Below are 25,228 nucleotides of genomic sequence, written 5' to 3' on the forward strand. Positions count from 1 at the left end.
TTTCAGTTTGATTCAATTTCACTTCCCACAATTCTGCCTCCTGACCCCTCCCCTTCTACCCTCCTTTTCATTTTTGTTTGGTTTGGAGTGTGGGCTTAATGCCCAGCTATCCTAGATGAGAACACTTAAAGGAATATCACAAGCGCGAAGGGTAAATCTATTGAACGAGGGTCTTTAACTATGTGGTTTCCTTAAAGGGAAAGGTTGGATCAATAGGATCAATATGAAAGGTTTCCCTGGCCCGACATAAAAGGGTAAGGGCTTCTCTTTTCACTGGTTTAACTTTACTCTCTGACAAATGCAAATCAATGGATCTGTGTTTACAACAGATTCCCTAACAGACTCAACTTGGGTAAAGCCCAGAACCTCGCCCTGGGGGTGGGGAGCCCAGGATTGCTCCTGGAGGATGCTCTAGGGCAGGGCTTCACGCTCTAGGCCCTGCGGGTAGAGTAAGGAGTGGGCTGGCTATAGCTACCAATTGCAGTTAAAGAAGGGGCTGGCTGCCCACTGAGATACTGCTGCTGCCTGTGAACACCACACAGGTTCCTCAAAGGATATCTCAGTCCAAAGATAAAGCCCAGATTCCCAGGATCTGGTGAGCCAGTCAACCCTGTTTCCTGCTATATAGATGCAGGAGGCTGACTATACAGAGGAAGCTGGAATGAAATATCTAAAATCGGAGCAGCCCTTTCTTAGGTGGTAACTGGCTTTCTTAGCAGTGGCAAGGCAAACCACTAAAACTGTGGGTTCTTTCCCCCTTAATTTTACCTTTCCCTTTAAAAATGTGATGCTTTCCAGAGATTACATGACTTCAAGTCAATACCAGTTACAGAGAAATTATTTTTCTTCCTGCAGGAGAAAGTATATGTATATTTGATTACACGAGCCAAAGTCCGATGCTGATTAAATTACGTTGGAGGTGTGCTTCCAACCCAAACAAAGTCTGCTTTCTACAGAAGAGTAATGGATCTTCAAATGGCAACAGAGGCACCAGGGTGGAATGCAGTGCCTCCCTTCCCTCCAGGGCAATTTGCGTGGGGACAGTTTTTCATAAAGAATGTGCACAACTTCTAGGAATCCTGCTTCCCAAGTAAGATGATCTCTATATGCATGATGACAGCCTGCCTCTGTGCCTTGCCCCTCCTGGGCCTAGTCTGGCACCAGATGGGCTGAATTAGCCATACAAAAACCTATGCACATTTTTCAGTTGTTGCCTTGAGTGAGACTTGGAGAACAAAAAACCTTTCCCAAAGGCACGGAAGTTGGGTAGGGAAATAGAGTTGGTGATGAGGGGTGCTGATGGGCTTCTGCCCTATCCTGAGCAGGCTCTGCACCTGATAGCAGAAATGACCCCATTAGGCTTCTTCATAATGTTCTCTTTCCCCACCAAGAAACATATCCCTGGAGGAAGTGACTTCCCCCAGGTTGGGGTGGGGCGGGGGAGGAGGAGCGTTTCTGAGCTGGTCAGGGGTGAGGATAATCCAGAGAGTCCACAGATAAAGTTTAAGGCTCAGGGTGTCTCAATAGTCACCCTTTTCCTCAGGGCCCTTTATCCAGGCAATTATTTCTATTTATTCCCTTCTCATTTCCTTTCCTTTGGCAAGAACCCAGAAATTAAATCTCTCTCCTTTTCCTTTGAGGTTTTCTTTCCTCCAGGGATTCCCCCTACATGATACCACTCTCCCTGAAGACAGTTTCTGCCAACACCAGCCACTTGCTGTAGCGTGCTGGGGCCCAGTATTTCCTCCTTCAACCTCTTTCCTCTGATATTCCTTCAGAAACAGATTCAAAAGGCCAGAAAACCAAGAGGTGACCTGACAATAAAGTCTCAGATTGAAGATGAAGGAGAAGCAGGCTCTCCTTCCCTCAGGGTTCAGGTTTGGAGCTTGGGAAGGTGAACCTGCCCAGACCCCGGTTACTGCTGGGCAGACGTGGCTCTAGAAGGAAGTAAAGCATTTTCCTCTTGGAGACAAAATCTGAGGGAATCAGTTTCCCCTCTGCCCTACCCTCACCATTCACCAGAATCCCTGCCCTATGTTTAGGATTCTAAGATGGGTATGGAGGAGAGTCTAAGCCTGCTCACTCCTCCCAGAACCAGCAGCTTTTCATCTGGGACCTGTGGGGAGGGGGCAGTTGTCTTCCAGACAACTGAGCCAGGTTAATGTATGAGGGTGGGGAGGGGGGGGAGTAAGGCATTATCCTGACTAGGAATCAAGGAGCTGTATCAAAGCCCCCTTCTTTAAGGAAGTCCACTGGTGAGAAGATGAGCCCTGTCTCTGGGAATGACCAAAAGAAATACCAGTTCACCCTATGGCACACCTCAAAGCAAAGCAATGCAAGATCTTCCTTCTCTTCTCTCTCCTTCTTCCTTTTTTCCCATTTCATTCTTGGCAAAGGAAGGAAAACACTCCTTTCCTTCCAGATCGAGACCTCCTCTTGAAGAAAAAGCTTAGCTTTCACCAGTTAGAGGATTGAGAATTTCAAAAGGCCAGAACAATTTAATTCCTATTGCACTCGCCCCCATTACCATCCTAGTTCTTTCATCCTGAATTTCAGAGAATTCACCTTAGAGTTCCTTCTGGAAGAATAAGCCACCATTTGGCAAGGAGAGTAGTGGGGCACAGTGGGGATATCTCCCCCAGGGGAAGGAAGGAAGAACTCAAAAGTTCGTTCTTTTCCAGTCATTGCAGGTGCCTCTGGGAAAACCTCTGATCCCGAGTCTCAGACTAGAAGTTCTCTCCAGCAGGTGGGAAGGGGTGGGGTGGGGCTCCCCAGTCCGATATTCTTACCTTCCTGCCCCAGCCGGTATAGGAGCCAAGATTCTTCCCTGGTTGACCTAATTAGCCCAGAGCCAACCGTCCTGAGGGATGAAGCCCAAGCCTTTGTCACTGGAGCCGCATCTGAATGCCCAACTAATGCATCGGTGTACAACGGTGTAGAACGTCTGCGAATGAGAACACTTTAGTGCGAATGATCCCTTTTAATGAAAACAAGGAAGGGTGCGAAGGGATCCGAGGATCGGGAAGCTGCGCAGTTAACAGGCAGCTTTAGAGACGTTTCCAAGTTGGGCTCAGTAGGCGCATATCGAGAGGGAGGTCAAATTTCCTGGATGGTTTAGATGGAAGAAAGAAGTTGCGCCGGACGCTGTTTGATCCGCCGAGGGCCGCGCGGGCCCCGGAAGCGACGGTCCCCCGGGAACTCCGGTGCGGTCCCTTCGCGGACTCAGCCACCCACAGAGCCCTCCGTGGAGAACGCAGAACGCGGTGTGCGCGCGCGGGGGGGGGGGGGGGGGGGGGGGGATGGCTAGCAGCTCTGCGACCGGAGAAAGCCTTGGGAAGGAGCCAGCTGGGGCCGGGCGGGGGAGAAGCCGCGGCCCGACCCGAGGGCCCGCCGGGAGCCGGGAAAGCGGCGCGGCGGGAGCGCCCGGGAGCCGGGGCGCTGGCGAGCGCTCTGCTGGGAAGAGCGCGCCGTCGGGCTTACTGGAAACGCGCCGGATCAGGTTCCAGATCAATGAGATCTGGGTCCACACGTTTACGTTATTGTTGCCAGCATTAATGCTCTTTTAATCTTCTAAACATTATCAGCATCGATCTCCCTCCATATACACATTTGTTTGAGAAAGTGACATAACCACACGGTGGAAAGCCTGGAATAAAAATAAATGCACAGCCGCTCGCGTCGAGGGCGCCTGGCGGCCTGGGCTACTTCTCTCGCTCGGCTTCACCACCCTCCCTCGAGTCCTGCCTTCTCCTCCCGCTCCCGCTCCCCCTAAGGCGCGTTAGAAAGGTGTTCTTCAGGCACCCGGGACTTGACCACAGAAGGACAGTAGCTTTTCAATTATTAATCCGACGAGCCGGCAGGAAAAAACATCATGTGTTCCGTATGGACGTGGGCTGCGTTCGGTCTCTGGAGCTCCGAGCGCGAACTAAACTGGGGTGGGGGGGGGGGGGGAATGGGCTGAGCTGGGCCGGGCGTCGGACCAGCGGGGTGTGAGGCTCTTCAAATGGGGTCTCCGCCTCGAAGATGCCGGTAGGCTAGCACAGCCCAAGCCTTCCCCCGCGCCGAAGGAGAGACACGCCCGCGGTGCCCTGGCAAAAGCCGCTGGGGGCTGTCCCGGCCATGCTCTGCTGCTGCGGGGCATCAGGTGGCCCAGGCGCCGTGACAGCAGGTTGGCGAAAGGCCGTCGGCCGTCTGAACAGAGTTGCTTCTAGAGCGGCCGCCGAGACTTGCTGTCCGAAGAAGGCCTTATTGTCTGTCCGCCGCCGGACTTGACGCAAGTTTGGAGCCGGCCGCCTTGCAAGGCGCAGCCCTGGGCAGGGTACGTGCTCAGCGGCTCTGCTCCGTCTTCAGGGCGTTGGAGGAAACCAGTCCCGCCACGAAAGCCTCGATTTTCCTCCGAGGGGAGCCGGTCCAGTTTTTGATTTTTTTTTTTTTCAGTCCCTCCTTTTTTCGCGTTTGTGCTTGGTTCAGGGGCTTCTTGGGCTCAAAGCCAGGGAGTCTTTGGGTTCAAACCCGCGGGAGTTTGTTCTTGCCGCGTCTTGCCGGCGGTAACACAAACTGCTCTTCGGGAGCCTGCCTGCGAATCGCTGCCACGGGGCCCAAGTGGGTGTGGTTACAACCAACGACTTGCTGCCTTGGCCACCCTTTCCCAGCGAAACCGTGTGCTTGGAGTCTGTTTCTCTGAAACCTAGCGCTGGGGCAATTTGAGTTTCCCTGAGGTCCTCTCCCTTACCTTTGCAACGCCACCCGCGGCTGTGGATACACCCAAGTAACTGGCCAGGAGGAGACAGGCCTGTGGGAGGCAGGTGGGAGTGGACGCAGGACCTGCTTCCGTTGTGCCCGCTTTGCTTCACCTAAAGGTGAGGGTCTGCAGAAGCTGGTCCAAATCAGACACCTTGATTCGGAGGTCCCTCAAACCCCTGTCTACTTGGGCCTCTGGCAAGACCCAGAGGGGTCAAAAACGAGAAAGAGAAAGGGAAACCAAAAGGAGATTGCAGGAGAGAAAAGAAGCCTGGTTCTGGCGAGCTGGGGGTGGGGGGCTGGGAGCCAGCTCTCCCTGGCCCGGGCCTGGCAGTCAGCCTCAGCAGCCCTGTGGAGCCACTGGGCTTGTTTAACCCCAGAGCCGAACCGTGTGGGCCCTCAGCGGTGTCCCTGCGGGGATTCCGATCGATATTCCTGGCGAGAAGGCCTCTGCTTTTCTTCTCCATTTGCTCCTGTCCCCTAGCGCTCCTGAGCACATAATACCTACTTACCAGTCCTAGCTTCTGCGTCAGTGTCTGAAGAGACTGATCTACTGACCCCAAACTGAAAAGCTTCCTATGTAATAATAACCACTCAACACACTTGTAGTTGCTGATCAAATGGCCAGATAAAAAGGCTAAAGCTCTTGTCCCTTTTCAACTCGGGGTAATAAAACAGACACACATTTGAATGCTTGAGCAAAGCGGGATCCTCAGCAGGATTTCCTCCACTGGCTGAAGGAGGCTTTCAGTCTCCTGTGCAGGTGGCTTCAGCGCTCCTTCTCGGAAAAACTTCCATGCTTCCAGGAGTCCGGCCCCCTGAGGAGTGTGCCCCCACCTACACTTTCCTACAATGGGCGGTGGGACTGGGGACCCCTAGGCATGCCACACTCCCCCTCACCCCAGCAATGCTTGGGCCATTGGAAAAGCAGAGGAGGGCTAACAGGTGAGGCATTACTTGCCCCATCACTTTCAGACGTATGTGGGCATAAGTCACATGGTTTCTTTCTTTCTTTCTTTCTTTCTTTCTTTCTTTCTTTCTTTCTTTCTTTCTTCTCTTTTTTTTTAAGGCTCTGTCCTTTGCTCGACAGGCGTGAGGGGGCGGCAGCGCTCTGAGATGGTCGGGAATAGAATAGATGTCATCCTGCCTTTAACTGTATCCTCCACTCCAGCTGCCAAGTTCCTTCTGGCCACCTATGCCCAGGAAGTCAGCCCATGCTAGAGATCACCTGAGAGGGACTGGGGAGGTGTTTTCGGGGCCTAAGACAAAGGGGCACCACACTATTCAGAAATGTCAATTAGCCTCCAGTTTACTTCTCACCGCTGCTCTCAACTCACTGTTCCATCTTTCCTAGGAACCAGGAGCAAATAGGAGAAAATTGTAGGAGAGAATGAAGGGTCAGCTAAAAGAGAAAGATCAGTAAACCCACACAAATGTATTAGGAGTCACCGATTTAGGGGAGCTTTTTGGGGGAGAAGCTAGTTTTTTTTGTTTGTTGTTGTTGTTTTTTACCTTTTCAGATGAATACTGTGGGGCGATTACAGCTTGGAGACCAGAATCCTCCAACAGCGGGCAAAGGCAGAGGCGGTCAGAGTGGAAACGCCCCCTCCCAAGCCTGGGTGAACACGCCCCCGGCCCCATCCGGCGTCGGTAGAGTGCACCCCATAAGTCAGGCTCAGTGGTGCGGGGAAAGCTCCAGGGAGCGGGAGAGGAAGCCTGAGCTTGCCGCTCCGGAAGCGCGTTGTATGTAGCTGGCTCCGACCGTGCCGGCCGCACACCACGCACAAGCCACTTCTCGCACCCATGTAAATCACTCCCACCACAATTTGTCGCCTTGGCGATCCACCGATCTGGAGAGATGGCCCCAGTCCAAGAGAAACTGCCCATCCGGACTTGCAGTAGCGTAGTGTGTCCCCCCGAGTGGGGCGCCGGGACACTCTGCCCCTCTGGGATGGCGGCTAGGTCCCGGGGGTGGGGGGGGGCAGCGCAATTGCCACGCGCACCGCGCTGGGTCTGTGCGCACAAAAGCGCGCAACTGTGTGCCAGTCGCAGCCACTGCTGCGTCCTTCTCTCTCACTCCCGCCGCCCACACAGAGGTATCCGTGCTCCTAGAACAATAGAGGGCTGTACCTCGCGGCTCGGCCGCTAGAGGAGGCACAAAGAACCAAGCCCGCTCCAGAACAATGTAACCAGCGCGTCGACCGGTCCCCTCCCGCGGGCCGCCAGCCCTCCCCGCAGCCGCGCTCCGGCGCACAATCAGCGTCCGCTTAATGCAAAGGCGGAGCCTGTAGCTCGTGGCCAAGATGCATTAACTAACCTGCATCTTAATTTTTCAGCACCTCTCTTCAGGAGCGCCTAGCTTCTCTCCGAGCCAAGCCAAACCTCGGCAAATCCCAGCAAAGGCTGGGAGCCAGGCAAGGTTGGCCGGCGAGTTCGTCAGGAAGCTCTGCATTCTTAGTTTTCCTTCCCAAATCCTGGTAGAGGTGAATGTGTTAGTCGCACCCTTCGTCCTTGCACCCTCTCTTCTCTGTAGGCAGAGACGTGGGAACTGGCCCAAGCCGGCTGTATGGGTCAGAAACTCCCCACGCCACCCCCAAGGCCCGAGCTGTGCTTAGGAAGCGTTGTTGTAACCCAGCCACCCGTTCCCGAGCAGTCAAGATTGTGATTCCGGCTAATAACTAAAGAAGTTTGCCTGCTCTGATGGGTAAGAAGAGAACGCAGACTTTGTTTTTCCTTTCTGAAGAGCAAAGCCCCTCAACTGCCTCCATATAGGAAGACCCGGCAGCCTGGAAAACTGAAATGTATTGTCTAAACAAGAGTTCAAGTGCACAGGGCTTTGAAAAAGGCCAATCCCCCGTCTCTGTGAGTCTTGTAAAGACAAGGCTCCTAGAGAACACTGCGTACCCCCATCCCTTGTCCCACAGCTAGAGAAGGTCAGAAACAGAGGGTAAAATTGGTACATTCAGGGGAGTGGGAATGACATGTGGTGGAGGGGCGGGGGTCGGTCAACGAAAGCTCGGTTGACAGGAGAGAAGTAAGAAAACGCACAAGAAAAAGAACAGAAATGGAAGAAGGGAGGAGGAGGAGGAAATGACAGCAGAAGAAAGAAATTCGAGGGAAAGTAGGAAGTGCTTGGGGGAGAGGAGGGAAGAACCGAGAGTGGGCGCACTGACCTGGGGCCACCAGACCACGCAGCCTGACTCCGGGAGGCCCTCTGGGCTTACCTGCCAGGCGTAAGGCGGACATGCGCTGGAACTCGGGCTCCTGAAGCCACTTCCACATCCTGCGAAAGGTCTCCCTGCCGGATTTGAGTTTACTCCACGGTTTTGGGTTCCGGAGCAGGTCGGAGAGAGTCCCCTGAGACCGGCACAGCACCCTCTGCGCGAAGATCGCTTGCGGGATGCTGTAGCGTTTCAGCTCGGCGGTGATGCGCTGGGCCACCTCTTTGGTGTTGATCTCCTCCAGCTGGCCCGATGTGGCCACCTGCGAGCCAGACGACGACGAGGGTGGCCGCTCGCGGCTGGGCGCCAGCACCGGCCCGTGGGACTGAGCGTGGCCCGGGTGGTGCAGGCCGTTGAGGTGCGACATCATGGCCGCAGGCGGGGTGCCCAGGCCGCGGGACAGGTGCTGCTCACCGCGGGTCAGCATGGCAGTGTGGTGCGCGTCGAAGTTGGGGCTGAGCATTTTGTCGTGGCCCGGCGGCCCGTAGTTGGGCAGGCTCTGCTGAGCGTTGTGGAGGCCTCCCAGCCCGTTGCCCAGCGGCGTGGCGGCCAGCGGGGACAGGCTCTGGCTCATGCCGGGCATCTCCTTGTAGGGGCTGTAGAGGTTGTTCATGGCCGGGAGCCCGCGCTCGTCGCGCATGAGGGTGAAGCTGCCGCTGACGTTGCCCGACAGGCGCTGGTGGTGGTGGTGGTGGTGGTGGTGCGGGTGGTGGTGCGGGTGCGGGTGGTGGAACTTGTCCGACACGGTGGAGATGGGCGGCAGCGGCTGGAGCGGCGTCAGCGTGGTGTAGGTGTTGCTCATGCCCATGCCAGGCGGGGACGAGTCGCAAGACATGCTCATGGCGTGATGGAGCGGGATGGAGAGCTCGGGCCGGTAGTCGCCGCCGTCCAGGATCGAGGCCATGCTAGTGACCATGGCCGAGCGCGACGCCGCCGCCGCCGCCGCTGCCGCCGTGCCCAGCTCCTGGTGCGCCGTTGGCGGCGGCGGCGGGCCCCGCAGCGAGCCGGCAGCGCCGCGGCCCGCGTGGTGGGGGCTGGGGCTGGCCAGCAGCTCCTGCTCATGGCTCGGGCCCCCGCCGCCGCCCCCGCCGCCCCCGCCCCCGCCCCCGCCGCTGCCGCCGCCGGCCGGCCCGTGCAAAGTGCCCAGACTTTCCATTGTCAGCTCCGGGTTCATGGCGCAGCCTTCTAGGTCTTTGGTGAGGCATCGATAGGCGGTGTAGGCAGCCTTCATTCAGTCCATCGGGGCCCGGGGGCGGCGGGGGCGGCGGGGGCGGCCGGCGGGCTGGCAAGGCGCGCGTGGCGGAGCTCGGTCGCGGGAGCGGGGGAGGGCGCGGGAGTGCGTGAGTGTGTGGAGGGGGAGCGTGCGTGCGGGTGTGCGCCCCGGGCTGCGGGCGGGCAGGCGGGCGCGCCCGGGGTGGGGGCGGGGTGGGGGCGCACGGGGCGTGCGTGCGGGAAGGGGGAGGGGGCGGGGAGGGAGGGAGGGATCACCGGGCCCCACCGCTCGGGCCGGCGCGCTGCCTCGCCATGTCCGAGCCCGCTCCGGCGCCGACGTCTTCTGTTTGGGTGAGCGGGAGCTGTCCAGAAGGGCTCTGCCGCTCGCCGGGGCAGCCAACCTAGCCTCCCGGACCCGGGGCGGGGCCGTGCCCGATGGGCGCTGCGAGCAGCCACTCCGAGTACGCCGCTGCCCCGGGGGGCGGGCCTTCTGGCTGCGACCGCCAATGGCTGATGAGGGGGCGGGGCCGTGCTTTTCAGGTTTGGCTGACGGCTCTGTGCCTTTTTTTTCCTCCTTTGCCACTAGAATCGAACGTCAAGGAGAGGGAGGGAGGGAGGGGAAGGAGGGTAGTGGGGAGAGAGGCGAGAGTGCGAGCGAGGGAGAGAAATTATGCTAAAGATGCTTCACTGTGTCCCTCTTGAGCAGCTGCGATCTGGAGAAAAGGGCATTGCTTTAGTTCTCTTTGCCTCACCCCAAAGCTTTTCTGGAGGCTGGAAACCCAGAACGTACTGGCTTAAAAACAAACCCAAGTCTCCCAGCAAGCCACTACCCGAGCGTCTTTAGCTGGGAGCCAGTAGTTTAGGCTTTTAAAATGCAGGCGCTTCTGTATTCTAACGCTGGGTAAATTTCCCGAGGCCGGGGCGTGCATAATCTACTGGGCTGTAGGAACCCCAGCGCCCTCGCCGCCTAGGAGCTGCGGTCAGCTTCCCAAGCCCACAGGCGGCGCGGGCCACCGTAATCCAAGCAAAGTTAACACAATAACATCATTTAATTACCCGGCGAGCCCATAAATCTCCCAGTTATGAGGCTTCAGAAGGGCCCTGTTAGATTGCAAAACAAAACTAGAACTCTAGGAGCTGCGGTTTCAAGGTGACCAAATGCTCCTCCCATTAGAGACTTGGAAAGAAGTTGGGGGGGGGGGTGCGGCGGTGCGGCAAGATTGTTCTATCGTGAGCAAACTCCTGGGAGCAGGGAGTACGTAAACCTTGCGGGACGATACCCGCGGATTCTGCTTCCAATGCGCGCGCGCGCGCGGACACACACACACACACACACACACACGCGCGCGCGCGCGCGCACACACGCTTCTCTCGAATCCCTAGAAAGGAACGCCTCAGGTTATGGCTGTGGGTAGATGACACGGACCCTCGGCCGACATGCGTGTATCCAAAACTTGTTTCCGAAAAGACGAGAACCCTGGCGAGTTTTTAAAACGCTCGAAAGCCGCAGCTTTCAAAAGTGCACCTTGGTCTACCCAGAATTTCCGTTGTTTGGTAACCCTGGGTCGGGGACTGGAAGTGGAGCTGCGGAGAAAGGAGGTGGAGATTTCCGAGGCCTGGGTGGGGGTGGAGGGGAGGCTGAACACAGGGAGCTACCCGGCAGTGAAACCCTTAAAAGTAACAGATTCTTTTAAGGCAGGTTGCGCCCTGTTTGCCTCCGAAGATTCAAGCTAGCTGAGGTTGCGCAGATGTTGCCTTTGTTTAAAGAGACAGTAATTAAGGACAGGGTGGACATAAGTTTGAGAAGCGTGACCTATTTTCTTTTGATCAGCTGTCAAAAGAAGAGCAGGGGGTCTCCTTAAGACAGCCCCCTCCAACCACTTCCAGCTGTTAGAGAAAACTTGATAAGAAAACAAGGACATAGCCTGGGATACTGTATGTGCCTTCCTGGTACTAGAGAAAGGTTTGATTCATTTGGAAAATAGTTCTTAGTCTTGGTGACCTTTTGCGGCTGCCCTCCTTTCCCTTCTAGCTACAGAGCAAAAAAAAAAAAAAAAAAACCCTCCCACACCATCCTGTCACATGAATGTACAGTAACGTTATTCACAGATCAACTTTATTGAGGTCTGGCAAATACCTTGCTAATTATTCTTTCAAGTAGCTTCTGCCCTGTGATATCAAAGCCTGGGTAAGAAAGTGGACTGTCCTCTACTTTGCTAGACATACTTTTCTAGCTGTTCACGTCTTGAATGTCACAAATTTAGATAGGTAAAATAACCACGTTTTGTTTGTTTGTTTCTGTCTTTCCTCTCCTCCTGAACCTTCTCTTACCATCTCTCTTTCCATTCCCCACCTTACAAATGGCAGCCGGATACTTGGGATTATTTGAAACAGTTAATGTTTGAAAAACTCACTGAGTTGAACAAAAGTTCACAAGAGTGCAACCTCTCGTGGGTCTAGGAGTGCTCAGAGACTGAAATAGGGCAAGAGAGGAGCGAGGCTGGGGCAAGAGTCTGTCTGATGGGTCGCAATGCTGAACACAGCCTTCCCTGCCCAGGCTTCAAGCTCGAGGAGTGGCCAATGTCCCCAGGCTGGGACCTCGAGTAAGCACTGCTTCCATACAGAAACCTGAGTATGTAGATTGCCATTAAAATAATTTTTCAAAATGATAAACTCGTTTACCAAGCTACCAAGATAAATCTGTTCCTGGGAATTGCATTTTGGTGTGCCTGGGAGCAGTCACATGCTGGAGAGTTGAAAGGTGAGTTGCATATTCTCGCTGCCTTGCTCTCTCCCTCCTCCCTCTCTCCCCCACCATCCCTCCCCCTTCCCTCGATCAATATTGGCGATCTCAGGGAAATCATGAAATCGTATTGGCTTCTTTGTGTATAATTTCATTGGGCTAGATTAAAGCAGATTTTTCACATTGTTTTTCTTAATGATGGTTTGAGGTTTTGCATTTCAACCTAAAACCCATTTAAAAGGAAAATTAATGTGCATTTTTAGTCAGCATCCTAATTTTTACTAAATTGGTCTTGCATGCCCTTTCCCTTTCTTTCTAAAAAGGGAGAAAATATTTATTTTCTACTTGAAGATAATTTTAAGAGTATCAGTATTAATAAGATTTTCAAATATGTTTCAGAATATCTTTCATGTTTCTTTCTCTGATAAAAGGAAGAGTTGCTTTCTGTCTCTTGTTTAGCACACGTACTCTAATCTTCAGAAGTTGTGTAACTCAGAATTTTTTTTTAAATTTGAAGTTATGCTCTTGTTCCCTCTTCCCCTCAGTATTTGGATTCACAAATAGACTGTGCAGAAATATGGCATTAGGAGTGCTAGTTCATGACTATTAAAATCTGGACAGTTGCACCAGCCATGATATCAGGATCAGGCTATCCATTTCTTAACAAACCACACCCGCAGATCCCATTTTCTTCAAAATCAGACACTTAAATGGGTAAGAGGAAGTCTGTAAATAAAAAACAGTTTTGACAACAAATGTAAGCTATTGCGTTACAAAAGAAAAAATTAATTGAGAATTATAGGAATAGACTGGAAATTTTTACTGCCAGAGCTTTTCATATGCGCTTTCACATTTTAAAAAAATTTTTAGGCTTTGAGAGAAAGAGAAAGGTGAACATTCCATTAAAACAGAGACCCTATAAATTATTCACCAAAAAATAAAAATTAAAGTAAGCAGACCACAAGTAAACCCAATCTGGATAAGGGGCCCAACAGCTTTGTTTTTACTAACCACAGCCCAAATCCCAGAAAGAGGGGGGGCTGCTTATTTCTTCCCACATGTTCGAAATCCCGAGGAAGGTTTTGTGTTAGGCAGAACACATTTGTGCTGCAACTAGGTTTATCAGAGCAATACAAAAAGACATAATGGTGGGTTGATTTGGACTATTTTATTTTTGTCCTTCCCCAAACCATCTGGCGTGTGAGTGTAGGGGTATTGATCAGGATCTGTGAGCTGCAGACCCCATGCCAATCCATAGCGTTTCTGGCAATCAGTGTCGCCCATGAATTGCAGCTGTCTGTGCAGCTCTCGAAAAAGAAATCTTCAGAAAAGTCCCCCCCTTATCAAACACTTCATCCGTTCAGGGGTAAGTCAATATCATTTCTTTGTCATTCCGTGGGCGAGGATTATGCAGGAGAAAGTTTTTGTTGTCCGTGGAAGCTGCTGCTGAGCCTTTTTTTTTTTTTTTTAAAGGAAGGAGAGCAATTTTCTAGCCATTGAATGGTAATGGTTTTCCAGAAAGGCCTCAAGCGTTTGTATGAATCGTACAACAAATGCTGTCTCAATATTGTGGGAGAATTTTAAGAGGAGGGGGGAAATTCTTATGTTGCTATACACAAATAATAATGGTGATAATAGAAGGTTCCTTTTAACGACGGAGAAATGTCCCCCCACCCTTTTCCCGGAGCCTATAGTGATGAAGACAGCGCAAGTCTCGGTGATTACACTTGCAGATGGACGGTGGGTGCTGGTGGCGGAAAAAGGAGTCTTCGGAATTGTGGCTCTGTTTGATATCTCCATTAGCTTCAATTTTATTCTGCCTGAAAGCTCAGGCTGGTTGAGCACAGAGAGAAGAAAACTAAAACCCAAGCCCAGCACCACTAACTCCCTCCTGCCTCTCAGCTCAAATTCTCTGACACTTTGCAGATTCCAGTTTAATCGAAGAAAGATTGGTTTTGGTTTTTTTTTTGTTGTTGTTGTTGTTGTTTTTACCCCCCTAAGTATTTTAGGTGGTGAGACAAAACCGGTTCCTTTTTCATGAACTCGCTCCCCCTCCGCGTCGATCTGGTTAAAATTGGAAAAGCCAGTTTACTTATAAACTGTCAGGGACTGCCCTTAACTTTTTGGTCGCCGCTTTGCGCCGGCGTGGCGGAGCACCTGGAGTGTGTTACCATTCTTGTCACACTCAGCTGGCCTCTTAGGAAAAGAAAAATGAAGCTACAAGAGTTCTGGTAGCTGGGGGAGCGTTCTCTCGGAGCTCCCAGCCCAGTGCCTGGATTCGAGGGTGGGGAGCAGAGCTGCGGGGCCAACCCAGTGGGGAGCCTGGGCTAGGGCAAAATCCACCACGGCCTCAGTAGTCCGGGCGCGGAGAGTGGGCGGGCTTGGGGGCGGGGAGAAGGAGGAGGGGACCCCGAGCCGGGAGAGCGTTAGCACCTGCTCACCGGGGCTGCCAATCTGGAAGGGCGGCGGCAGCCAGAACCCCGAGCTCCGCAGCTCTAAGTGGCTAGCGCGTCCACCTGCCTAGTTTTAAAGAAAGCCTGGTACTAGGTCCGCAGACCTTGATCGTTCCCCCTCCATTCCCATAACTAGAAGACTGTTGGAGTTTTGTGCTCTCAGGGACACACACCCACACACACTTCTGTCCCTTGGTTTCCTGACCCCTCGGGGGAGGCGTTTGGGCAGAAGTGAGAGTCTGGGCCTCTGAGACGGACAGGCGGCGACTGTCGCCCTAGTTGAGTGCTGGGATTGCCCAGGACATTTTTCTTCCCCCGAATACGGGGCCCACCCCAGATCCTTCTCTGGGGCCGCCCTCCGATTCTGTTTTCGCGGCTGCTCTCAGTGCAGAAGCTGCTGGGAGATACGATTTAACGGTTGGGGAAAATGAAATTCAAAAAAGTGAAGGGGAATTTGAGAATTTGAAGCTGCAGAGATCAGAGGGCTGCCGCTTCTTTTTTTTCTGGGGGAAGAGTGGGGAGGCGAGGAGCCTGGAGCACGGCGCTCACAGAAATACAGCTTCCTCTACAAGAACGTTGCGCTTCTAGAAAGCAACTGGTTAGCCTGAGAACTAAGGAGTTTTATGCCCGCCGGCCTTCCTTCCGTACCTGTCCCGTGATTTCTCTCCCCCAAAGCGTCGGGTTTGAGCTGTGAATCCGCAGTCGCATTTTCCTTTAACAATGGGTTTCCAAAACTACAACTCGTGTAGGGTTAAAAATAAAGTTTTTCTCTCCTCCAGTTGTTACCCCACAAAAGAGAAGCTGGCGTGAGGTCCTTTTGTTCAGGCCAAGTTGTGCGTGAAATCTTTTTGTTGTCCTTTCAAAGGGAAGGCAAAAGTTGCAGTTGATTGTAAAAAGGACAAATTTAACTCTCTGAAAGTGGAGCTGTTTCCAAGTTGCCCTGAGACACTAAACACGGGCATCGCTTTTTATTTATTACCTTCTTAAAACGATCATTTATTTGCTCTGGACAGAACCACTTTTGATTGAGGATTCAATATTGTTTAGGCATGAATACAAATACCTAGCTAGCACTTCCTCTCTCTAGGAAAACGGGAGAGTGTAAAAACCTTTTTTGTGTAATTTCAATTGTCTCGGCTTCCATGAAATCAGAAAAAGAGCAGATTACTGAAAAATGAAGAGTTGGCCAGCTTTTAAACTCGAGGAATATTATTTCCGATTTCTAAAGATACTCTTTCTATTTGAAAACTAACAAAACCAATCGAGGGGTTTAAAATATTCATGCGAGTCAGGCTATTTCTTTTAAAAGAAATCACAATGGTATATATATATTTTTTAGATTCCGTGCATATTAGATCCTAAGGTAATTAAATGACCGAGGGAGTCCGAGCTGATGTTTCAAGATAACATGATTAAAGCAATATAGCGCAGTCAGATTATTTCAGGAGCATTTTATCTTGGAAAATCCCTTCGATGCCACTTTTTTAGGAATTCTGAATTGTTTCGCTTCCAAACGTGTTGGAAAAAGCAGCTCTGGCCCACCACAGGGTCCAGACGCGGCGGTTTAGTCAATGCGGGGGCCGCGGTGCTTCGAGGAGGGGGACGGGCTCCCCGCGGGCCGTTCGGACCCGCACCTGGGCCGGGCCTGGGCAGGCACAGGTGGCTTGGCCGCTTCCGGGAGCCCGGGCTCCGAGGGCGTCCGGCCGCCCGGGCTGGGAGGCCGCTGCGGCGGCGCTCTTGTCTCGGGAGCGACTCGGGAGACCTGTTGGCCGCGGCGCAGCGGCGCCCGGGAGGCGCAGCGGCGGGCGTCGAGGCTGCGGGCGCGGGGTGGCCGCGCGCGAGGCTGCGAGCGGCGCCCCAGGCCGGCCGTGCCCCCGTGCGGCGCTGCGGGCGGCCTCCCAGCCCCGCGGAGCCGGGCGGCCTCGGGCCGGGAGGGGGCTGCGCGGCCCCGCGGCTCGGGAGGCGGCCAGGATTGATGTCTAAATCAATGCCGTTTCTAGGCGCTTCTCTCTGCTCCTCTCCATCTTCCTCAAAGGCAAATCGCCTCCCGAGGGTGATTTGCTCTCCTTTCGCAGAGTCAGCGAGAGGAGAGTGGCAAGCGCAGCCCCACGCGAGGCACTGCGGGGCAGGGCGCTCTGGAGAGAGCCCCCAAATGGGTCCCCCCTACCCCCAGAGGAGCGCCCTGCGTGCGCCCCGGCCACCCCCCATGTTTCCCACGCCGGAACAGTCCTGCGTCCTCGCACGGAGCCGCTCTCCCGGCCGCCGCACGGGGCGAGGCCTGTCCCCCGGCTGCCCGCCTGGCTCCCATCTGGGCCCCCGGTTTGATGGGATCTGCTAGGGGAGACCCCTAGTCTCCGACGCCAAACCTGGCTCTACTCAAAGCATGCCTGGCTGCTTCTGATTTAATTATTCGCTGATGAATTAGACAGCTGCAATTGTCGTGAAAAATCGGCGGTCACTATTGATTCCGGGAGCGAGCGGGGGCGGGGAGGCCGCGGGGGTGCGGGGAAGGGAGGGGAGTGGGCCCGGCCCACGGGCACCCTCGAGCGGGCGCCCTGGCCCGGCTCCCCGCGCCCCGGCCCGGGTCGCGCACGCGGCGGGGTCCGGCCACCGGGACTCGGGCTCCTCTCCTGGAGCTAGGCCCGGCGGGGGCCGCGATCCGGGGTCTGCTCTCGCCCCCTCGGGAGGCGAAGACGCAAGGCTGGAGGTGGGGAGACGCTCCCCCCGGGAAAGCCGGGCCACCCCCAGCAGGCGCCCCAGGCCCGGCTCGGCTCCCAGGCCCGGCGCCCGCGTTCTGGAGGCGGAAGGGCGGACCGCGCGCGCTTCCGGTCCCGGCTCTCGCGGCGCGGGGTGTGGAGGTCCGGCGCCCCCCTCCGGGCCGGGCCCCGCGGGGCGCACAGGCTCGCGGGGCCGCGCGGGACGCCAGGCCCGGGACGCCGGCTCCGAGCACAGGCCGTCCGGCTCGAGGGTAGAGCGAGCCGCACGCGGTCGCCAATGGTGAGTTCCCGCCGCTGAGCAACAAGTCTGGGCGCCCTCGAGGCGGGACCCAGGAGCCCCGAGGGCGGTGCGTGCCCTTCCCGCTCCTTGGCTCAGGATCTGGGTCAGGAATGCCGTCCCGAGGAGGAATATCTGTGTGCTCTCAGAGCAAGGAGCGGACACGATCGTGTGGACAGTTCATGCTGAAGGAGCCATTATGGTCCTATCGACACAAAAATGTAGAAGGATTTGATATATCCAAGCAGTGTAGGAAAAGCTCTGACCCCCCCCCCCCAATCCGTATCAGAAAAGGACTGGAAGCCTGAGGGTAGTCTTTGGTATATACATTTTATGTTCTCCTCTTGGGTCGTCTTTACGTTACAATTTAAAACTACTGCCTTTTATAGGAATCACAAACGATACAGGAAATGTATGGGCTATGTAAACTCCGGTGTTTCATTTTTCTCTTTTTCTCTTATTAAAACTATTTCTAAGTGCTCACTATCTACTTTTCTTGGTGAAATGCGTTCTTCAGACTCTATCCGGGAAGGAGTTGAGCTCAGGCTCCCAGGAGACCAGATATAGAGTCAAAAAGGCACTGCATTGCCTGCTTCCTAATCCATGGGGCTGAGTATAGGTCACTGAACACAACATGGCCTTTCCTCTCTTGCTTACTGAGATGGTTTAATGGATTCTGTAATGGTTTCCAACCATCAGACTGGCGAAACCTGGTTTGGGGGCTTCGTGTCCACACGAACCAAACACAATGCACGATGTTAAATTCTTTGCCTTATCAGTGTAAATCTGTAACAAGAGAGTGGAATTTCTTAGGGCAATTCTGAAACATCGTGTTTTGATGCACATGTTTCAAACATGGCTGGTGAGTATAAATGTGAAAAGTCCTCAGAATGTTCCATTTAGTTGACTCTGGGCTTGAAAGATTTCTGAAAACCCTTTGAATAATGTTCCACATACATGTGCTTCAAAACTATGATATTTAATTTGAATGTGGTTTTCAGTATTAATCCTCCCACCCCACCCCCCACCCCCCTTTTAAATCAGAGGGTCTTGTGTGGAAGGAGTGAGTTCTGGTTGATGTCAGCTTTCAGTGGAGTAGAGGTGGGGTGAATGGAAACATTTTAAAGAACTCACAAACCAAGTAAGGTTCAATAGAGTTATCTGATTAAAGCAAAGCTTTTTGCTTTATGAGGGGACCCAGTTTTTGTCTTGCAGACACTGTTCAAAGCCCCTGAACTGTTTCCACCCACCACGTAACCAGTGAATGTCAGCTCATATCTGAAGTTTCAGCTGTCCCTTTTTCCACTTCTTTTTTGATGCTATTTGCAAGTCTAATTTCTTTTGAATAAAATTATTTCAGTTTTCATTTTTCATGCTCATACTTAGTTTTTCTCCCTCGCTCTTATTTTAAAATTCTCTTTTGAAAGCTCTCACTTCACCAAATTACTTACTACTTAAAATGGTATTATTACTCATAGTGGTAGCTGACACCGTGAGGTATCATGGCAGACTTTGGGAAATGATGTTTAACCCTAGTTTAGTTAACACAATTATTTTTTGTGCTTGACTCTTGCATCAAGAAGAATTTGCCTTTGTTAAATGTCATAATTTAAATATCGGAGCATAAATGGGGTAGCAACCAGATGCAATAATCAGAATATGGGAGAGTTCTTGAAAATTCTAAGCGTTATACCGAAAATTGTGATGACGATTAATGGATTCATTAATTGATTTGTTCACTTAAGAAATATTTATTGAATGCCTGCTATGTGCCTGTTAGAGCTCTTGGTATAAGCAAGAGAAGCTACCTTAAACCAACTTAAGGAGACAAGAATTTTCATGGAAGACACCAGGTAGCTCACAGAAGCAATAGGAATGTAAGAGATGCAAGCTTGGAAAGCAAGCGAGGACCAGGGGAGAATAGTTGCTGGAGCAGGGTCAAGGTCACTCCATGGAACAGACTGGCTAGAAAGCCTCTGAGGGCGCTGCTATCTCCATGTTGCAGCCAAAAGTAACTTCTCCGCTATGCCCTGTGTTCTTATGTTGCCTTTACAAGAACCAGTTGGACGCCTTCCTAACTAGGAGAAGGTGAGAAGAGGGTCATTGCATTCTACTTATACTGCATACTGTAGGGAGTTACTTTAAAATAAGAACGGTATTTGGATCACGGGCAGTAAAAAACCCCAGAAAACAAAGAAAAAGCACCCAGAAATATGTTACCACATAGGTGCTAGGGACAGAACAATGAACAAGTTAGATGTGGACTCTAATACCCTCATGACTCCTGTATTTTAGTGAAACATTTTATTTCATATTTTAAAATATTTATTTTTATAGTATTATTAAATAATACAATCTTTAAAATATATTTAGAGTATTTATACTTTAAAATATATTTAAAGTATTTATACTTTAAAATGTTTTATATTTGCATGAATCTTTATATTTTTTGTATAAAGGAGGGAAAAAACAGTTATTCAGATCCCATCTCAAAGCAATGGGCTAACTTTCCTCATTTCTTTCTATTTTGTTTTCTTTTTGGATAGAGAGCACATGAGCAGGGGAGAGAGGCAGAGGGACAGAGAGAGAGAGACTGAGAGAGAGAGAGAGAGAGAGAGAGAGAGAGAATCTTAAGCAGTCTCCATGCTCAGTGTGGCACTTGACACAGGGATTGACTACGGGCTGGATCCTATGACCCTGGGATCATGACCTAAGCTGACATCAAGAGTCGGAGAGTCGGATGCTCAACTGACTGAGTCACCGGGGCGCCCCTGCTTTTTTTTTTTTTTTTTTTTTTTTTTTGTATTTTGGGTATGGTTGGATGTTAGGAGGGCAAGTCAGATATCACTGATGTAGGAGGTGCTGTGTCTGGTCCACCACCCTCAGTCTCAAGGTCAAACATCTGGAGATGCTCTCTGAGGTCCTCTTCATGCTTCCAGACTGATATGATATAGATCCCCTTTTATCAAAATGGGCCTTTAATGATGATTGCCTTAATTTTCTGAGAGCTTTCTTTGAGGTATTCTAAATCTGAATTCAAGTAGTTATGGAGTGTACAGCCTAAAAAAACTATTTCTGATGGGAGACATTTATAATGATCAACATATTCCGAAAAGCTTTTAGGATTTTTATTTTCATAACTGAATTTTCTTTTATTTCTAATTCCAGGTGATTTAGTTCAGTGAATGGGCTTGTCGCTTTCGGTTTCAGATAACATTCTGGATAATTTCCTATCTGTAACTAATTTTCAGACCAAGAAAGGCAGAAGAAATAGAAGACAGAATGAGAGAACAGAAACCGTCATGATTTAAAGTAATTGAGGAGTCTAGAATTGCTTCAGAGATATGTTATTCTTTTTTTTATATTTACTACACATTTTTGACAGGTATTGCTTTTGAAGAGAATTTTAAGTTTTATGTGGACAAAATTACTTGATGGGGCAAACTCCTTATTTAAACCCTATTTCTTCAAACTGGAACCATGGTGATATTTACCATTTCATCAAAGTGTCCTGACTGGAAAGATGTGGGAACAGTTTCAAGGGTCATGTTTAACATTAGGTTTGTTACACAATATAAACAAACAGTGGCAACCCTGGATATTTTGTATTCTTGGTATTCTGAAAAAAAAAAAACAAAAAAAAACCACCTGGTGTCAAGCAAATGAACCCATATTAAACCAGGGTCCCTTGCCTTGTACATGAGCCCTATGTATGACCTGCATTGTTTTATTTAACAATTTTTTTTAGACTAACCTCTATACCCAATGTGGGATTTAATCTTAAAACCTAGAGATCAAGAGTGGCGTGCTTTACTGACTCACCCACTAAGCCAGGCGCCCCTGTATGACCCATTTTAAAAGTGAATAATCCCCTGGCAAACTAGTCATTTAACAACATGTATACTTAAAATATTGATTTTTGTATTTTGGGGCTGCTGACAGTAGTGGTTGTTTGGAGTGGGCTAGGTGGAGTCAAGTTGGCGGTGTAAGGAGTTATATATCTGTCGTAGTTTATTGATCCATAATGGGGTAAGATTTTTTTCCTCTGCTAATTACCCCCTTCCTGGTGACATTTCAGATCCTACTCATCCTTTAATATTGTGTTTGCAAACTTTCTGGGTGAGATCCTTCGTAGGAAATGGATTTTATGTGCAACCCTAGCACATACATATGCACATTTCAGGAACGAGAGACATCTTTTTAAATGCCCTATTGTAGTGAAATCTGTGAAATTAATTACTAAAATGTAGAGCCTGCTCTGATGGTTCTGAGGTGTGTGATTTTCTTCTCTACATAGCATTTGTTTTTCTTATTGCTCATTCAGTACCTGTCGTCTAAACCTTGGTATTATTATTTGTATATGAAGTTTATTGCCTGTTTTGGATGTTAAGCACTTGGGGATGCCATCCAGGAGGGAAGTCTCCAGTGGCATGTCACAGGGCTCTTGATCCTATCTTGTTCAATATTTTTATTAAAGTCTTTACTGAAGGTGTCAAATTTGTAGGTGACACAGAGCTGGCAACCATAGCTAATATATTGAAAGGTGCAATCGAGATTCAACGTGAAATGTAAATGTTGGAATGAAAACCAACATGATGTAATTGAACAAAGACCCGTACAAAAGCCCTTTACTGAGACTGAAAAATATAAGTCAAAGGAGGTTCTTGGATTGTGATAGCAATGCATGGGAAAAGATGGGGGAGATTAATTTACTATAAATGCAGAACAATCCAAAAGTATGCTGCACACACACGAACTAACATAATCGTAGGCTGCATTACTAAAAACATGATATATAGCTTACAAGGGAGATAACAGGTCCCCTGCATTCATGGCTGGAGATTTATCTAGGTCTAGCTACCTCGATTTATTTTACACATTGGTAAGTTAGAGATTAGTATGTGCTCTTGGGATGTAAGGGAAGAGGAAACTATACTTTATGTGGAAGAGTTGGAGCAAATGTTTAGCCTAGAGTAGAGGCAAATGACGTGGTACATGATTGCCACTTCAAATATTTGCCTAGCTGTCACATGGCAGACGGGGTAGAGAAGTTTTTCTGCTCCCAACGGCAGAGTTAGGACTAAAGGGTAAAAGTGACAGAAGATCTGACTTTGATTCTAATAGTTAAGGTTTTCCCAGAATGCAGGGAGTTGCCGCATGAAGAAATGAATTCTTCGCCCATAGGAGTATTTTGCAAAGGCTGAGTGACTGTCTGGCTCTAATGCTTATTAGTAGGCATCAGCTGAATTAGGTGGCAGATTGAAATAGATGATCTCTCTGATTGAATTCAAGAATTTACAGCGTTGAATATTTAAAAAGGTTCTTTGAAAGTGATTTTATATAGATTTAATGAGATAGAGTGATACTAATATTCAAGCTTGTAAGAACTTTGCATGTACATGGTAGAGCAGTTTCTATTGCAAGGCACTGTTAATCCTTTGACTCTTTTATGAAAAATACAACTTTGTTTCTCATCTGCATTTTTAAAATCCAAAAAAAGCTTTGAAAACCAAAGGTGTTTTCTTAACATTTTATTTTTTAATGTTTTAAAATATGTTTATTTATTTTTGAGAGAGAGAGAAAGAGAGGAGGGGGGCAGAGAGAGAGGGAGACAGAGGGTCTGAAGCAGGCTCTGTGCTGACAGCAGAGAGCCAGGTGTGGGGTTCATAGCCAGGAAGTCCATCACTTAACCAACTGGGCCACCCAGGCGCCCCCCAAAAGTGTTTTGAATCTTATTGAAATCACCTTTACTGAACGGATGTGAGATTGTTTCAGTGTTTATTATACTCACAATGAACATTCATTCATATCTCTGCAGAAAAATTACTGTGGTTGATTACAGGGTACTGACTTAGACCCTGCAAACAGTTATGTAATATATGATTTTTGCCACTAACAACTTTTCAAATATCTGAAAAAATTTCAATTCTAAATCTATCTTCAAAGGATTTGGGTAAGGGATTGTTATTATCCGCTTTCCTACAATTAGATAGTTCCTGTTTTCTCAGGGTGACTTGAATCCATTGGCCAGAAATCTACATAAGCTGTATTAGTTCCCCATGTTAGCATGATTCTCAAGAAATATTAGCTGATCTCTAAAACTTGTCACAGGAGGATTTTGTTCTATGAGTCAAATTTATACTATATATTGAAACAATTAAGTTGATCTGCCACTTCCATATTTATTTTATAAAGAAGTTGGTGGCAGAAATTCTCAATGTCACGGGCCTCTTCCTAAAGCATATTTGGTATTACTTTAGTCTGGCTCTGGGTGACAATATCACGCTTTTCTAGTCTAGGTGCATAATATAGTAGGATCAGTTAATTAATGGCTTTCATTTTACAAATATTTTCTATAACTGTTACTCATTCTGTAGACATTAATGGAACACCTATTCCTGTCTAACCCTTGCTAGTCAACAGTTTTACAGAGATGAAAGAGATGAAGGTAGGAACCTTAATATGCTCACACACTCATTTGATCCTCAAAACAAATCTGAGAGATAAACAGGGCAGATATTATTGCTCTCATGTTAAAGATGAAAAAATGAGAGTCTCAGAGAAGTCAAATGACTTGCTTAAAGTCACACGTTTAATAAATGGTAGAGCAGGAGTTGAATGCAAGGCTTTAATTCAGAGTCTACTTTTCCTCGTACATTGAGAATCTGTTGTTTGTCATACAAAATGTATCTTCTCCTCATCCAACCCTTATCATCGACATTTGCTTTTATTTGGCTGCTTAGAATTTGTAGCCACTTCTGGTGTTTGGAATATGCACTGTGAAATGAGTTTTTATGGAAGATGGGTCTCCACTTCTTACTATGAAAGCCAGTATGCCAACTCTCCCTTTTGTCAGCCTGTGGCAGTGGGAACTCAGGAAAATCAACTAACCTCAGCCAAGTAAATACACCTCTCTGGAGGGAGGACACCAAAGAACAAAAAAATGAGGACAGCCTAGAATTCATGCAGGTGGATCTGGTGCAGCAGTAGCGGCTTATCAAACAGGCTGGTTCTTTGGCTGTGATTCCTTATATTTAAACTTCGCTGATTTCAGACCATTTTCTAGATTTGGTTCTCATCTTCTTTGCTCTATTCTGTGAGTCATTTGATTTACTTTCACTAAATTTGTCTGTGAATTTAGCCTGAGTCAGTTTCTGTTGTTTCTAACCAAGAACTTTGACCAGAAGAGATCCATTTGGTAGATGCAGTGATAGACATTGGTCACATTTCGGACATATTTTGAAAAAAGACTTGACAGGATTTGTTGAGGGATTGGGTATGGAATACGAGAAAAAGGAGTCAAGGATGACTTCATAAGTTTTGATCTGAGTAATTGAAAGAATAGGCCTGCCATCGGCTTCAGCTCTTTATTAACTACAAACCACCCCTAAAATAGTGGACTAAACCAACCGCCATTTTGTTATCTTTTAAAAATTTTATTGGTTTGGGGTTTTCACAGTGTAATGGCTGTGGTTTTGAAAGGAGGAGTTTCCTGAGAGTGAGCATTTCAGAACCAGAAGGAAGCTGCGTCAGCTTTTATGACTGAGCCTCAGAACTCACATAGCGTCACTTCCACCATATTCTGTGTCTAGAAGTATGCACAGGCTCATCCAGATTTGAAGAGATGGGGACAATGAGTTGTCAAAGAACTTGAAGCCATGATTTAAAACTGTCATGCTATTTATTAGGGAGTTCTAAGAAAGCTTTCTTTTTCTTAGAAGCTCCTGGGGAAAGACAGGGAGAGGGAACAAGTTGAGGCGGGGAGATCATGTGTTTGAATGTTGTAAGTAGACATGTCTATTAGGTGCTCAAGAGGAGATAATTAGTAGGCTAATTGGATGAGTCAGGAGTTCAGGTAAAAAAAT

The 25,228-nt window shown here is 49.6% G+C and overlaps 1 protein-coding gene across 1 annotated transcript in view; it reads right to left on the reverse strand.

Moving 5' to 3' along the window:
• ONECUT2 (one cut homeobox 2) overlaps positions 1 to 9,192 on the reverse strand; it is a 45,242-nt gene extending 36,050 nt beyond the window's left edge. The window contains exon 1 of the mRNA XM_039230544.1: positions 7,965 to 9,192. Within this exon, the coding sequence (XP_039086475.1) occupies positions 7,965 to 9,192 (1,228 nt within the window). The remainder of the gene's footprint in view (positions 1 to 7,964) is intronic.
• Positions 9,193 to 25,228: the final 16,036 nt, after the last annotated feature.

This window comes from Hyaena hyaena, unplaced genomic scaffold, assembly GCF_003009895.1.
Source record: "Hyaena hyaena isolate Hyena2069 unplaced genomic scaffold, ASM300989v1 scaffold_47, whole genome shotgun sequence".
Classification (NCBI taxonomy): Eukaryota; Metazoa; Chordata; class Mammalia; order Carnivora; family Hyaenidae; genus Hyaena; species Hyaena hyaena.